The sequence below is a fragment of the Muntiacus reevesi genome, chromosome 1 (genome assembly GCF_963930625.1).
Source record: "Muntiacus reevesi chromosome 1, mMunRee1.1, whole genome shotgun sequence".
Classification (NCBI taxonomy): Eukaryota; Metazoa; Chordata; class Mammalia; order Artiodactyla; family Cervidae; genus Muntiacus; species Muntiacus reevesi.
Genome location: NC_089249.1, coordinates 102,870,234 through 102,887,177, shown reverse-complemented (window position 1 = coordinate 102,887,177; position 16,944 = coordinate 102,870,234). Strand labels below are relative to the sequence as shown.

Here is a 16,944-nt window from a genome sequence, read left to right as displayed (position 1 = left end):
TCACCTTTGCGATGGACATGAGTTTGAGTAAGCTCTGGGAATTGGTGATGGACAGGGAAGCCTGGAGTGCTGCCGTCCATGGGGTCGCAAAGAGTTGGACCCGACTGAGCCACTGAACTGAACTGAGAATGATGAGAAAGACATAACACCTCTGTTCTGGTAAAGCTTACATTTTGATGGGAAGAGCAAGAAAATAAATGAAAAATAAGCAACCTAGCTAATAGATCAGATAGGAATAAATTTAGTGTATATTTAAGTAGAATAATTTGATAAAGAGGGACAGGGGAACTGCTTTAGATGGGTGGGTAGGGAATACCTTTCAAAGAAGGTGGTGTTTAATTTGGGATCTAATTGACAAGGAGGAAGCTATGGATCCTTGAAGAGAGATATGTTTAGACAGTGAGTCAACTAGAGGAAGGCAGGATTCTAAAGTAATTGGAGGCATGGTTTAAGAAATCTGCCTGGATTTGAATTCTGATTTTATCACTCACTCCCTGGGGGTCTTGAACAGTTTTTAACCTCTCAGTGTCTCGTGGGTAACAGCAATAATAATACCTAACTCAAATAGTTATTGGGAGGATTATATAAAAATATATGCCAAGTGTTTTGATTAGTGTTTGATACACAGTTAATTGACTAATAAATGTTAGCCATTATTATAGTTCAATAAATCTTAGCTATTATTATTGCTCTTGCAAAGGAACTGAATTTGAATATGCTTGGTGAATTAAAAGGGAAACTGAATTAAAAATGAAGAAGGCCAGTGTATCCAGAGAAAACTTGGAAAAGTAGAAGGTGAGGTTGTAGAGGTGAATAGAATAAAGCTTTGCAAAATTGCCATAAGTATTTGAATTTTATTCTAGGTATAATGGAAAGCTATTGGAGGATTTTAAGAAAATAGGAAAGTGACAAAATGTGAGTTGCATTTAAAAAAAGATCACTCTAGCTATATGTGGAAAATTAATTGTAGAGGAGATAAAGTATAGGCAAAGAGACCCATTGAATGTTATCACATTGGGCAGATGAGAGACAATGAAAATGGTAATGAAGACTGGATGAAACATAAGCTGTAATCAAGATTGCCGGGAGAAATATCAATAACCTCAGATATGCAGATGACACCACCCTTATGGCAGAAAGTGAAGAACTAAAGAAACTCTTGATGAAAGAAGAGAGAGAAAAAGTTAGCTTAAAACTCAGTATTCAGAAAACTAAGATCATGGCATCTGGTCCCATCATTTCATGGCAAATAGATGGGGAAACAAGGGAAACAGTGACAGATTTTATTTTGGGGGGCTTGAAAATCACTGCAGATGGTGACTGCAGCCATGAAATTAAAAGACGCTTACTCCTTGGAAGAAAAGTTATGACCAACCTAGACGGCATATTAAAAAGCAGAGACATTTGCCAACAAAGTAATGTCCAGTCAAAGCTCTGGTTTTTCCAGTAGTCATGCATGGATGTGAGAGTTGGACTACAAAGAAAGCTGAGTACCAAAGAATTGATGCTTGTGAACTGTGGTGTTGGAGAAGACTCTTGAGAGTCCCTTGGACTGCAAGGAGATCCAACCAGTCCATCCTATTTCCTATTCAGGAAATTAGTCCTGAATATTAATTGGGAGGACTGATGCTGAAGCCGAAACTCCAATACTTTGGCCACCTGATGCAAAGAACTGACTCATTTGAAAAGAGCCTCATGCTGGGGAGGATTGAAGGTGGGAGGAGAAGGGGATGGCAGAGGATGAAATGGTTGGATGGCATCACCAATTCAATGAACATGAGTTTGAGTAGACTCCAGGTATTGGTGATGGACAGGGAGGCCTGGCGTGCTGCAGTCCATTGGGCAGCAAGGAGTCGGATATGACTGTGCAACTGAACTGAATGAAGATGGAGAAAAGTAGGTGTATTTGGGTTATATGTATTTTTTTCTTTCTTGGATAAAGTCAATAGGACCAGGCTTTGGATTAGATGTTAGAATGAGAAGTAAAACAAGAAATTAAAGAAAATCTCAAATTGAAAAATAATTGAGATATTGGCTTGTTCAGATGGTCAGATTATAGGGTCATTTACTCAGATTAAATGCTCAAGAAGGAATGGGTTTGGAAACAAAACTCAATAATTCTGTATGGGTTATTTTATGTTGTTTCATGACTATTAATCTTACCAGAGGAGAGGTAGAGATGGCAGTATATAAATCTAGATAGCAGACACCCTTCTGAGACAGTTTTCAGAGTCTTCACAGTGATATTAGTGAAAGCCAGAGCCTTGGAGAGAGGGCACACACAAAGAAGAGGAAAGCATGCAGAACAGAGTTCTGGAAAATCACAGTATTTATACACCTAGTAAAGGAGCCCAATGAGAAGCTATGAATGGAATAGGGAAAATAGTGTAGTGTTAAGAAATCCTAGAGAAGAACATGTTTTAAGGATGACATACTGACCTCAGGGGAATACAGAAATTGTTCAGAAATAATCAAAGAAATGATCATGGAATTTAGCAGCAAGAAATCATTCATGATTCAAAGAATCAAATGAAGAGAATGTTGAGATCAGAAGCTGAGTTAGCGTTGGTTTTGAAAAGACTGTAAACTAAAGCAGGAGCTAAAAAGATTATTTTAACTAAGAAGCAGAGAAAAGAGGGTGGAGAAATATGGGGAATTTTTGTTACTCTAACATTTGGTGCTGATGTTAGTCTTGTTGCTTAATAATGATTTGTTTGCCTTTATAAATAATCTAGTACAGAGGGAGAAACTGATAATACAAATGGAAAAAATGAATTTCATAAGCAGATGATAGTTCAATCTGTTTATTAACTATGCCACTACCTTTTTATGGTTTTTTTGTTGTTTGTCTCTGTTCTTACTTCCACAGTTTCTCAGGAAATGTTCTTGTGCAGTGTATTTCATCCAGGTTAGTATCCTGAGGTGAGTGATAGGAGATCTGGTTTCTGAGTCATAATATTAAATCATCATATAAAATTGGATAATGTACTTATTCTCCAGGATGGAGTTTTCTCATCTCTGAGATGCAAGTTCTGAAGCTTAACATTTTGTTGCTTTAACTAAGGGGGCATGGAATGGATAGATGCTTCTCTTAGAAATAGTTAGATTCCTAAGCTAAAGTTCATCTTGTCAAGTAAAATTAATAAATTAAAATTGCAGGAATTTATAAAAGCTGGCCGATTTTTTAGTTATAATTTGTGGTAGTATTAAGTAAACACAGGTATTCTCAGTCTGACTGAGCATAGAAATTACAAAGTAAAATAAAAAATAAAAGTCATTTCTGTTTCTTGGTTCCCCCAAACTGGCTTTTACTCAAATAAACATTATCTTTCCCACTTTTCTCTCACTTTCTATGAGGACAAAGGAAGCCAGACAGAAAGGATAATTTCCCAAAATGCCTGGAAGATAAATGTTCCTGCAAAAGGGATTGGCATAGAAAAAAGTTAGAAGTCTCGCTTCGTTGATTTTCTCTTGCTATGCTCTTCTGTCTGCTGTGAGACACATGAAAATATTAGCATTTTATACTGTTCTACATATGCATGGTTTTGTATGTTCAGAAAATACACTGAATGGATAGTTGGAAAAAGTAACCATTTTAGTACTCTAAGGATTTTGAGACATTAATTTTTTTATGATCAGTTGCAATCCATATTTATCAGTAAGCAGTTCCAGAAAAGATATCATTTGGGATTCCACAGGAAGATCAGTTGTTTAGATCAATGAAGCATAAAAACCATCTGTCTTTTTGTTTATTTCTTTAATATATAATTGTACTTTGTAATATCCTGGACTAGTAGCTCAGGCTTTGAATCCTAAGGCCATGACCATATAAATAAATGGAGTGGCAAATATGTTTATGACTGAATGTTATTTCTTTTTACTTAAGGTCATTGGAGAACTCATGTAGCAAGAAGTAGAAATGATTTGATGTTTGAAGTCTGTTTATTAAAGCTGCTTAAGTTTGTCTCCACCATACATTGGATAGTAAAATCTGTTTATATTTATATTATTTAACCCTTTATTTGCATGTCTAATCTCACCAACTGTGCTGCTGAAGGAAAGATAGGGGATAAGAATGGACATATAGATACTGTATTGCATGGCTTAGAATGAGTTTTCAGTGGGTGTCTGGTAAACAAGATCAAGAATAACATGTGTCTAAATAGCTCCACTTTCCAAAATTAACAGAATTTTACTCTTAAATTATTTTAAAAATTTCCTGAACTTTTTCTGAGCTAAAGCTTATATTATGCATGCATCTTGAAAGAGAAGCTTATTTAATATCCAAACTAAATGCAGCAGAATTTTATCATGAAAACCAGTAATTTGGCAGTTCACACTTGCCTCTGAAAACATAGGTTTTATATTGTTAAAAGGCTTATAATTTAGTTGCAATCTAGAAAAATGTAAGACATAGAAAAGAAAGATAAATAATGAAGAATTTATGGTAGAACAAAATATAGAAAGTACCCCCAAAATGTCCTAAAATTACTAGGACTTCAGGGTTCCATAAGAATGAATTATCAAGTTCATGGACACTATAGAAGTTGAATTCTATATTATAATTTTGAATTTTACAAAGAATCAGTTCAGTTCAGTCACTCATTCAAGTCCGACTCTTTGCAACCCCATGGACTGCAGCATGCTAGGCTTCCCTATCCATCACCAATTACCGGAGTTTACTCAAACTCAAGTCCATTGAGTCGGTGATGCCATCCAACCATCTCATCCTCTGTCATCCCCATCTCCTGCCATCTTCAAATTTCCCAGCATCAGGGTCTTTTCCAGTGAGTCAGTTCTTTGCATCAGGTAGTCCAAGTATTGGAGTTTCAGCTTCAGCATCAGTCCTCCCAATGAATAGTCAGGACTTATTTCCTTTAGGATAGACTGGTTGAATCTCCTTGCAGTCCAAGGGACTCTCAAGAGTCTTCTCCAACACCACAGTTCAAAAGCATCAATTCTTCGGTACTCAGCTTTCTTTATAGTCCAACTCTCACATCCATACATGACTACTGGAAAAACTGTAGCTTTGACTAGACAGACTTTTGTAGGCAAAGTAGTGTCTCTGCTTTTTAATACGCTGTCTAGGTTGGTCATAACTTTTCTTCCAAGGAGGAAGTGGCTTTTAATTTCATGACTGCAGTCACCATCTGCAGTGATTTTGGAGCCCCCCGAAAGTAAAATCTCTCACTGTTTCCCTTGTTTCCCCATCTATTTGCCATGAAGTGATGGGACCGGATGCCATGATCTTAGTTTTTTGAATGTTGAGTTTTAAGCCAAGTTTTTCACTCTTCTCTTTCACTTAAGAAGAATAGGACTTAGGAAGTGCTGTTCTTCACACTGAAAAGTGCTATTCTTCACTTAGGAAGAATAGGCCTCCTTAATAAATGTGAAAGTGAAATCACTCAGCCGTGTCTGACTCTTTGTGACCCCATGGACACATGGGTCCTACCAGTCTCCTCCGTCCATGGGATTTTCCAGGCAAGAGTACTGGGGTGGATTGCCATTTCCTTCTCCAGGGAATCTTCCCGACCCAGGGCTCAAACCAGGGTCTCCCACCTTGTAGGCATCGCTTTACTGTCCAAGCCACCAGGTAAGTCTCAATTTAATTTGAGGAGGTATTCTTATAAATTTCTCCCATTAAATCTCCAAGTTAAATCTCACTCTTCATCCCAGGCACACAGTTTGACTTTTATGTTAATTCTTCCTTTCACTGAGATTTGTACTGTCTCTTGCTTTAAGTGGTAAGTGGAACCAAATATCAGGTATTCTGAATGAAATACTGCATTGCCCTTGAAATAACAGATGGCAACAAAAACCAAGACTAAAAAAGTTGTGTTTTTGTTGTCTTTTTTCCCCAAAAGATAGTTATTTTACAGTTGATGTACACTGATTTATTTCTTGAAGGCAACATAAAGCTTTTTATTTTAAAAATAGTATTTGCTCTCAGAGACTCTATAGACACTAATTTTTACCTATTACTTTTCAGATATTTTATCATAATCTATATAGATTCAACTGAAACAAGACACAGATGATCCCTGACTTCTCAGTGCAGGGATAACTCCATAAGCTAGTAAAGATTAAAGAAAAGCAAATTGGCGTTTTGTGTAAAATATCTGAAGTGCCGTGGGGAAGAGGGGTGGGGACATGTGGGAGACCATTCTAAGGGAATTCAGCCATGTTAAGGAGCAATCAGAGAAGTCTCTATAGAAAAGTTGGTATCTGGCCCAAAATTAAAAAGCAAGCTTCAAATTTGGATAAGTAATGTGGGGAGGAAATTCAGAGTCCAGGAGGTGAAGAAGCATGCAAAATTGAGAAACTGAAAGGATTAGAATGACTAACGCTTAAGAGTGAGTGCATGATGAGAATTGGAGAGAAAAGCCAGAGTGAGGCAGAATCCATGTCATCGAAACAAACCATGCACTGCTATTTAGATTTAATTTTAAAGGAAAATCAGTTAAACACGGTGTGATATAATTAGATTTGCATTTCAAAAAGAGTATAAATATCTATTGTGGTGGAGCTGGAATGACTTCAGGTAAGGGGAGTGCTTTGGAGGCCTTTGTAGTATTCCATCTGAGAGGTGAATGGTGTTCTTGATTAGGGTGGTGGAAGTGTGGATGCAAAGAGTTGGTTTTGAGAAATCCATGAGGGAGAGGTAAAGATGTGATAATTGTGTGCAAGTGAAGTTCAGGGAAGAATAAAAAATGACTCTGGCTTCTTTCTACAGCAGTTGGGTTCTATTTACTGAGTTAAATGTACTGACATATCCCGGGCATTTCTCTGTTACTAAAGTGAAAGTGAAAGTTGCTCAGTCGTGTCCAACTCTTTGTGACCCCATGGACTATACAGTCCACGGAATTCTCCAGGCCAGAATACTGGAGTGGGTAGCCTTTCCATTCTCCAGGGGATCTTCCCAACCCAGGGATCAAACCCAGGTCTCCTGCAATGCAGGCGAATTCTTTACCAACTGAGCCACAAGGGAAGCCCATTGTGGCTCTGTTAACTATGTACCCAACAAAAGATACCATGTGTGAGAAAGAAATCTCAGCCTTTGAGCTCAGAAGGACTTGGGTTTAGAGTTGCTGCCTCCAACGTGTACCTTTGGCCAATTTAAGCTGAGTGTCTGTTCCATAAATTGCTAGTAATAAAACCTGACCCACAGTTCTTGCAGCAGTTGGGACGAACATACATAAAAGAGCTGGCAGAGTGTCTGTCAAGCAGTAGGCTCTCAGCACTGCTGCAGTTGTCTGCCTATGTGCTTATTGCCCGCTACAATGCAAGTCTTGGCAGTAGAAGGGCACTGCCTGCTACTCACCTTTGTATCCCCAAATACCTGGTTAAGTGCCAGTGCAGACTGGAGAGTTAATACATATTTGTTGAATGTACAAATAAGATTATTGTCACAAAGACAGTTTGGTTTCTCTTTTACAACTAATTTGGCATAAACATGATAAATATAGTAACCCAAGTTGAAATTACTTACAATTTCAAGTTTCGAATGCTACTGTTACTTCTGTTAAACATGAAGGCTCAGAACTGTTTCTGTTAATAGAAGGGTGCATCTTGTACTTCACTAGATGGCACCAAACCATTGCCCTAAAATAGAACTGACATAAGGAAGTGGGAGGGAGTGTAAAGGGCTGGAAAGCCAGAAAGCCTGATTATAATCTACATTAGATATCTATTGGTGATCTCAGGGGTTGAGCAAGAGCATTAACTGTGCTTTTCCAGTTAGATTCTCACAGGCATATAATTATACTTTGCACGCCTTGGAATGTGATATGATTTAATTGAGCACAGGGGACTTTATTCAGTCCCTCACAGGAGAAAATTAAGTACTTAGGAAACAGCATTACTGTACCTTATTCAGGCCACTAGGGTGCATTGCTGTTGAAGCTTTTTTTTTTTCCTCTAATTTTTATTTTCTCTAAAACTTTAATTCCCTAGAAGAAATAAGCTGAATGGTGCCCTAGTGGTCTCAGCGACTTGACTCCTCACGACCTTATTAAGTTAAACTTTGCAGGCAATGACACTAGTTTGTTTTTTAATTTCTTAAAATCTGTGTGATGTACACTGACATTTTTCCTAAAAACAAATCAACTGCAAAGGTGAGTGGAAATGTATTCCTCGTAGTTGCAGTTTTATTTTCTTTCCCCAGTCCATTTTTACACTCTACTAATTGCCTGTTGTGTGTTGAGAGGCTTTTGTGAAGAACAAAGATGTCACTGATGGATAAGCCTTCTTGCTCCTATTACTATATTGCTGATATCATAATTATTCAATATCCCACTCTATATCTGAGCAGCATAGCAGCTGGATTTTAGACCTTTTTGGAACATTGAACTCCTGATATTCCCCCCCCCACACACACATTTACTGTGAATGGTCCTGATTTTTTTTAACATCTATTTTCTGAGTCTGTATGTGCTAATATTTTGATATTCAGGCACTTCTTTATGAGATACTGCTGGGTAGGCAGCTAAAAGTGTTCACAGAGATAAGTTGGTCCAATTTGTACAAAATTTTTGGGGATTCTAAAAACTAAGTAAAGAGCTAATCAAATTATAACTTAGTGTCACACAAAGTTATATTTTATATATATATATATATTTTTTTCTGATGTAAATATATGTACCTACCCAAGTACCTCCTTTGAAATTGGAGTAACTCTTTTTCTAATGAAAAAATATGAACATTCATTTATTTTTTCAGGAACCAGTGTGACTCTCACAGTGTCAGGGCTGTCTCTCTCTACCTGGAAGCCAATAGCAAACCTCCTTGCTCAGAGAGTCTCAGTAAATGGTTTTGATGAATTGACCTAAACATGGTGTGATGGAGAAAAGCGCCCAAATGTCCCAAACCATTCTTGGGACAAAAGTATAAATGAGTTAGAATCATTGGTTGTGGCACTGGCCTCGTTGTTAAGTGAACAGGAACCTGAAGTCTTCTGATAATCTAAAGTGAAGCACTTGTGATGTGAGAACTATTTTCAGTATTTTGTAAGGTCATATCAATTAATCAAAGAGCATTCATCTCATTAAATATAAAAGTAAATACTAATGTTATTACTATTTGATATCTATATTTGCTGGGCTTGATGATGCACAAGCTGGAATCAAGATTGCTGGGAGAAATATCAATAATCTCAGATATGCAGATGACACCACCCTTATGGCAGAAAGTGAAGAAGAAATAAAGAGCCTCTTGACGAAAGTGAAAGAGGAGAGAGAATAACTTGGCTTAAACCTCCACATTCAGAAAACAAAGATCATGGCATCCAGTCCCATCACTTCATGGCAAATAGATGGGGAAACAGTGGAAACAGTGGCAGACTTTATTTTTGGGGCTCCAAAATGACTGCAGATAGTGATTGCAGCTATGAAATTAAAAGACGCTTCCTCCTTGGAAGGAAAGTTATGACCAACCTAGACAGCATATTAAAAAGCAGAGACATTACTGCCAACAAAGGTCCATCTAGTCAAGGCTATGGTTTTTCCAGTAATCATGTATGGATGTGAGAGTTGGACTATAAAGAAAGCTGAGTGCTGAAGAATTGATGCTTTTGAACTGTGGTGTTGGAGAAGACTCTTGAGAGTCCCTTGGACTGCAAGGAGATCCAACCAGTCCATCCTAAAGGAAATACGTCCTGAATATTCATTGGAGGGACTGATGTTGAAGCTGAAACTCCAATATTTTGGCCACCTGATGTGAAGAGCTGACTCATTTGAAAAGACCCTCATGTTGGGAATGATTGAAGGCAGGAGGAGAAGGGGACAACAGAGGATGAGATGGTTGGATGGCATCACTGACTCGATGGACATGAGTTTGAGTAAACTCAGGGAGTTGGTGATGGAGAGGGAGGCCTGGCGTGCTGCAGTCCATGGGATCGCAGAGTTGGACATGACTGAATAACTTAACTAAGCTGATATCTATAATGGTTGCTAGATTGTGTATTTTTTATTAGATAAAATAAAACAGAATACCATGTTTTCATGATTTTTTACTTGTTCTTCATTACCTAGATATACTTTTGGTTCAATAAACTTTTTGTTGTAGTTTATCAAAAACTTGTTAACTAATACAGTTTATTTGACACATTCTTTCAAACTTTGTGGTCCATGGTGGGAAAGTAATAAAATGAATCTTTCATATATATTGCTGATCACAGTCCTGAGGCCTAAGGACACCATAGAGACATTTTACATGTTTCAATAAGGAGAAATATGTTGAATTTGTGTCTGCATAGATTAACCCTTTTTGTCCCAAATATAATTTTTAATATTGGGGGAGATTCTGTATCAGAAGTTATATGTGGATTAGAAAAAACAAGCTGGGAGTTGTGAAAGAGCTGAGAGGCATGTAGAATTACCTAACTATAGTAGCCATTATTTCCACCCAAGTAAACTGGAAGAGAGTATATGTCAGAAGTAAAGTTCACTTCTAACGTGGAGCAAATCCCAAGAGTTTTCTGTGTTAATCCTTTAAAAACATAACTTGGCACACTCCAAGGTGATGACTAGGTGTAGAACATTTCTGTTGCTTTTCTTTGTTTTAGTAGAATCCATTTGTGCTAAGTAGCAGCCTGGACTTAGCATACAAAACCAGTGGCTTGGGTTTATTGTAAAATGGTAGGAATGGCAGAGTGAATTGATATACAAGGTCTTTAATGGTTCACCAACAACAAATGGACCTCTTCCACATCAAATTGAAGCCCTACATAGACCAGTCCTATGTACTGTCATTTACAGAAAATCTTTACCCAGATGTTTTATGGGCTAATACATAAGCATTTGGATACTTCTTTGAACCACTAAAGTAACTTAGATATTGAGAGTCCTCAAACAATTCTTTATTTGGGATTTTTTTCTTGTTTGGTGCAGACATCATTTAGCAAGCTATAAAATCAGTCTCTATATAGAACTGAAAGTATTTCTTGATTAAAAAAAGAATAAAATATAACAGCAGAATTTATGTCAGTATTGTTTACCTATTTTCTATTAACAGTAAACTCCACAGTTTGAATTATAAAAGCAAACCATATAAAGGAGTTTTTAAGCGTTGTATTAAATGACTTTTCGCTTGCTTAGTCTTAATCCTATGACATCTTGACAAAAATATGTGGCTGAAGGAGATAATTTTTTTTCATAAGTAAAAGAGATTGTTCTGTTAGCTTTTGAAATACCTAATATTTACTCTGTTGAAAATTTAGAAATTGTTATATGACTGCTTATAGAATTAATTTATTCAGCAAATTTTACTGAGTAATAAGTTTTTTAGGCGTTGAGAGATACAGTATCTAGAGTGAATATTGTAGACACTGTACTTATTCTTATGGAACAAAACTCTTAACAAAAGAGTCATCCAATTACACACAAAATGATAATGAAACATGGAAAGTCCGATCATTGATGAGATATCAAGATTTGAGAGCACCTAGCAGGAATGCAGAGGGTACCAGGGGAGGGCTGTGAAGATTTTGGTGACGTATAACATTTAAACTGAGACTTGCAAAATGAATAAGACTCTGTCACATGTGGCAAGTGAAAGTGTATTTACTGATAAAGAAAAGATAAACAGAGGAGAGAGTGTTTCAGGAAAAGGGACAAACCAAGCCTCAGTATGGTCCTATGTTAGAGTGTAGACCATATGTGAAACTGGGACATAGTGTGAAGGGGAGAAAAAACAGGACCTAAAATGAGGATGTGGGCTTCCCAGGTGGTACTAGTGGTAAAGAACTCACTTGCTGGTGCAGGAGATGTAAGAATGATGGGTTTCGATCCCCTGGAGAAGGAAATAGCAGCCCACTCCAGTAATATTGCCTGGAAAATCACATGGACAGAGGAGCCTGGCAGGCTGCAGTCCATGGGGTTACAAAGAGTTGGATATGACTGAAGTGACTTAGCAGCAGCAGGAGCAATGAGGATATAGGGAGGACCACACATGAAGGGCATCCTAAGCCTCATGCCCTATGATGGACTGTATCCTGGGGCATAAGGGATGCATAGGAGATTTTAAATAGAGGAAAATAATTTCAGATTTATATTTTAAAAAATCTCTTTGGCAATAATGTGGACGGTGGGTGGAGAAGAGCAAGTAATGGAATCTACTCAAGTCATGACCTTAGGTGAAAAAGTATGAACCTTGCATGATGAGAAATAAGGAACTGAGGGTTACTGCACATGTGTTTACCCTTAGGGATTTATGTTACTGCCTTCTGATTAATTTTGTTGGATCCTCTTGGAAATCCTGAGATGACTGCTGTAGGGCCTCCCATGTGGTTATTCCCCACTTTATTTTGAGATTGTGATTACTGAATGCAACATTTTGCAATTTAGCTGTTTTTTTCATTTGGATTGCATCTGTAAAATAAGTAGTCTTTAAAATGTTCTTGTAAGTCATCCAAATTTTAAGTATTTACGTTTATTCTCTGAATGTTTCTTTACTAGAAATTCTTTTTTTTTTTTTCAAATTCTGCAGTCCTCTTCCCAGTTTATTTCATATTCTGGAAAAGTTTTTCTTTTCCTTGAAAGAACACTTTCTATGGTTATTGAGCAGCCCCCTTCCAAATCCTATCATATCACATCAACAACTAAAACATTATTTCTAAATGGACTTACAACCCCTCCTTATTCAATTCATGGACCCTTATTTATTTCATATAAGTTACCAACTAGCCTCCTGATGACTTCAATTCAGTATTTAGCTTGTGCATGCAACAGAAAAGTTTCTAAACTCAGACCAGGTTGAACCACACATTTTAGTAGTTAAGAATTCGAGTCCATGACACAAGTCAAATGCTTGCTCCCTTGTAGAGCAATGAATATGCATTTGAGTAAGTGACTACCTTTTATTTCTTGAGTGGATCAGAGCATCTGATGGCAGCTCTGCACGGTAGAAGAATGGTTGTTGTCTCCTTTAACATCGCTATTTCACATTTGTTCCCAGGGCAATATCCTTTTCCTCAGTGTCTAACTTCCTCCACTACCAGAAATGGCTTCCCCCTCCCCTTGGCCAGGCAGTGATTGATCATCACCTATCCTCTGTCTGAAATAAAACTTATTTTCATAGTGTAGCCAATATAATTGCTATGTCGTCAGATTTCTTTATTTCAAGTCACCAAACAGTCACAGGGTGCTCTGAAAGTCAGGCAGCTGTTAATCAGAATGACCAGGAATGCTTAAGCCTTTAAGGAACACTTGCTTTACACTTAGAAAGCAGGCACTAGTTTCCCTATAATGAGGAATTCATGACTATTCGCAAAATGCAAGAAAGCAGTTTTCATTGAAACTGCTTAAAAACACAAGCTGGACCAATGGAATTGTTCTACTCACTTAGCTTCTTCATGCAGTCACGGAGTCTGGTTTCCAAGCTGAGCACCCTTTGATGTAGCTCCTCATAGTCATAGGCACCGATCTCCTCCTGAATTCCCGTGAGGACAGCGGACAGATTCCGGATTTCCTCCTTGAACTGGGTGATTAACTTGGCGTCCGTTTTGTACTGTTCTAGCACAGGAATCAAAGGCAGGAGCTCGTCCATCTTCTCTCTCAGCTCCTGTGAAAAGCAGCCAGTTGTTTCTGAGAGCCACTTAGCCAGATCAAGCAGCTACATTCTTCATGATGCTACAGGAAGATTATTTTAAAAGGTTCACAATGCCTTTTTGACTTTTTATTGAAATTGGGTATTTCAGGAGCATGCAAGCAGCCACATGATCATTGGTAGTAAATCCACTTATCTCACAATTCAGTACAAGAGCATCTCTTTAAATGGTTACAAGATTTTCTATGCAACAACTGATCCTTATCATAATGACAGAACTTCCTATGGTAGCAGTTAGGGGTTTATGTAAAACATTGCTTTCTGGTGACTTTTTATAAAGTGAACAATGCATTATTTAGTCAGGAATTATCAGTAGGGTCCATCTTCTAAATATGAATTATTATAAATAGGTCAAATGCCCTGTTTAGCCAAGTCTATTTACCCATTAACTAATTATCAATAATATAAGGGTATTTATAGAAAATTTTGGATCATGGAAGAGCTTTACACTAACAGAATTTTTCCAATTTTGGGCTTGTTCTACTCCTCCCTTCTATTCCGTCCTCTTTTTAATATCCTTCTTAGTACAGCATCATTAGGAATGTAAGTTCATCAAGTAGAAAAAATCATGCAAAGCTTTACAAAGCTCAAAGAAATGTATGTTGCTGTTTACTGTTTTGAATTATTACTTATACTCTGACTTCATTTGCCTTAGCATAGGTAATTTAGAGCTCATTATGTAGGGCAGAGTTGCTTACCAGTGTAGTGAATTAACTCTTTCAAGGACTAAGGTGGTCATGGTTTATGTAATAAATGAGCACAGAGTTTTTTGAAATGGAAACACTGATCTTTGTCTAGAGAACAAGAAGTATACTTTGCCAGTGCAGTTTTTCCATCATTCTTATCTTAGGACTGACCAGACCTACAGTTTCACTTTCAGTTTCCGGCTGTGTCACCTTTTTTTTCCTTTCCTTTAAGTTGATGGTGGTACCCAGTGAAAATATTTCATGAGTTTGATACAGTTGTGAATTTATTACAAATTTTCTCATTTGTGGAAGACCTGGTACTGCTATGATCATATGAGAATAATCCATAGGTGCTGTCAGAAACCATGCTATATGCTAACTAATTTAAGGAGCTGAAAATTGCATTTTACAATTACATTTAGAAGATGTTATTACTGTCAATGTGTTAAAATAACAAGAGCTCCCATTGTCACCCTGATTTATGGACTTGTGTATCTTGTGAGGAAATTTCCATGTGTTCTGTATGATTGGAATTCTCAGCATTTATCTGTATGTCCATGTTGAGTGGGAGAGAACAGAGAGTCTTAATGATGAGAAACACTGATAAAATCACAGTCAAAAGGCAGAGTTGCAGAGCTTTGCTCATTTTAGTGTCTCATTTTGAAATAAACTTCTTAGTTTGAGCATTTTGTGCTGTCCCTAAAGGAAGACACAATTGCTTCATTAGAATTTTAATGAGAAGAGTTCTGATAGTATCATTTGCTGCACATTATAACAACTGTTTCACTGATGAGGTTTACATTCTACTTATGGGTATATTGAAAAGAGAGCAATTCAGATGACATTTTTGTTGGCATTTTATTTCCCCTAAGCTAAAATCTATATATAGATATGGGTAAAAGTGTTAGTCACTCAGCCATGTCTGACTCTTTATGACCCCATGGACTGTAGCCCATCAGTCTTCTTGTCCATGGAATTCTCCAGGCAAGAATACTGGGATGGGTTGCTATTCCTTTCTCCAGGGAATCTTTCTGATCCAGGGATCGAACCTATGTCTCCTGCATTACAGGCAGATTCTTTACCGTCTGAGTCACCAGTGTATATGTATATGAATTTTGGAATCTTTTCAAAAATTTATAATTCAATTATTGGCAGTCAGTTCTAACTCAGGGCAATTGTCAGAGAGCAATGGAAAGTCTAACTAATGTACATATCAAATACTTAAAATATTAAAGTAGAGTAACACAGATCTGTGTGCTTAATAATCCTTTCTAGATTTCACATTCTACTACTACTCTTATAGCAAAGAGAATAGCTAGACTATCTTACCCAACCAAGATCTCTTCATAGAAGAATGACAGTCTCAAGTATGATATCTGAGACAAGTTTTTTTAAATCATAAAGGATTTGGAAGATATAACCTACTTAGATTTTTTGGCAAGTTGAAGATGGTGTGCTACAGGAGGATTTTCTTCCAATGTAAAAGTATTAAATGGTAAACTTACTTTTGGAATGTGCCGTTTCTTCTCCTCAAATATGGCAGCTCAGCAGTTAGAGCAAAATCTATGGTAGGACTTGGTGAATAAAGATATTCAGCAAGTATATATTGAGCATTTAATTATCATATTTAATTGAGAGAACGATGGTTTACTTGGAGAGGCAATGTAGCATTGGTTTAAAGCGGTTTAACTTGGGAGTTGGACTCTGATACATATTAGATGTACGATCCTAGATGATTGCATAATTTCTTTGTACATGAATTTCTTCATCTGAATGATAGGAATAAACATAATGTCTACCTTACAAGATTGTTGTGAGGATTAAAGTAGTTAATATAAAATATATTTAAAGTTATTGAAACTATATGTTGAATACATGTAATTCTTCAGAAAAAATGATGGTATTATCATTTTTGCTACATGGATTTTGACACACAAGTTCAGTATATACATGGATTACATGAACTAGGAAAATCAAAATCATTATGCCCTATGATGCTGCCTGAAAATTAAGTTTTCTTATTGGCAGATTGTCTGCTGCTAGACACATTATAGAATAGGCAGTTCTCTCTCTCTCTTTTTTTTTCTTTCAGCCTTGTACCTTTTTGTTTCTTTGTCTCCTCTCTTCTCCCAAAAGTTCCCATAGATGCACGTACATCATCATGTGTCACCAACTCTGCCAGACCTGGTCCTGCAAGCAGTCCTTTGGCATGAGTTCTATATTGTCCATCTAACCTTGAATGATTTTCACTTTGAGCCAGAAACTCTGAGTTCTTCTCCTTCTGTCTCTCTTCCTCTCTGGGAATGCTCCCTAGGTGCTGTAAGAGCTGGCTTGTCATTTCCTGCTTAGTTGATGGCTGCAGCAACAGGCTCACTGTATTGCTGTACACCCTAATCTTGAATACTGAAAATTGACATAGAAAATCTTTTGGTTTTCTTGCTCTCCTGTGTAATCTAATATTTTCTGGGGAAGTAAGTGAGCACTAGTCCAAAACCATTTTCTTGATTATTGGTAAATCTTTCCCTGCAAGGATTTTTGAAAACCCTTCCCTTGAAGTTGTCTAAACAAAATTAATAACTCCTTCCTTTTGCTGTTAAGTAATGTTTATGCCTCTTTTTACTGTCAATTTGACCAGTTTGTTAGCTCTCTTTCACAG

General features: G+C 37.1%; 1 protein-coding gene across 1 annotated transcript in view; it reads right to left on the bottom strand.

The window, feature by feature from the left end:
- Positions 1 to 16,944, bottom strand: part of OLFM3 (olfactomedin 3) — a 45,552-nt gene that overhangs the window by 7,808 nt on the left and 20,800 nt on the right. The window contains exon 4 of the mRNA XM_065927601.1: positions 13,338 to 13,557. Within this exon, the coding sequence (XP_065783673.1) occupies positions 13,338 to 13,557 (220 nt within the window). The remainder of the gene's footprint in view (positions 1 to 13,337; positions 13,558 to 16,944) is intronic.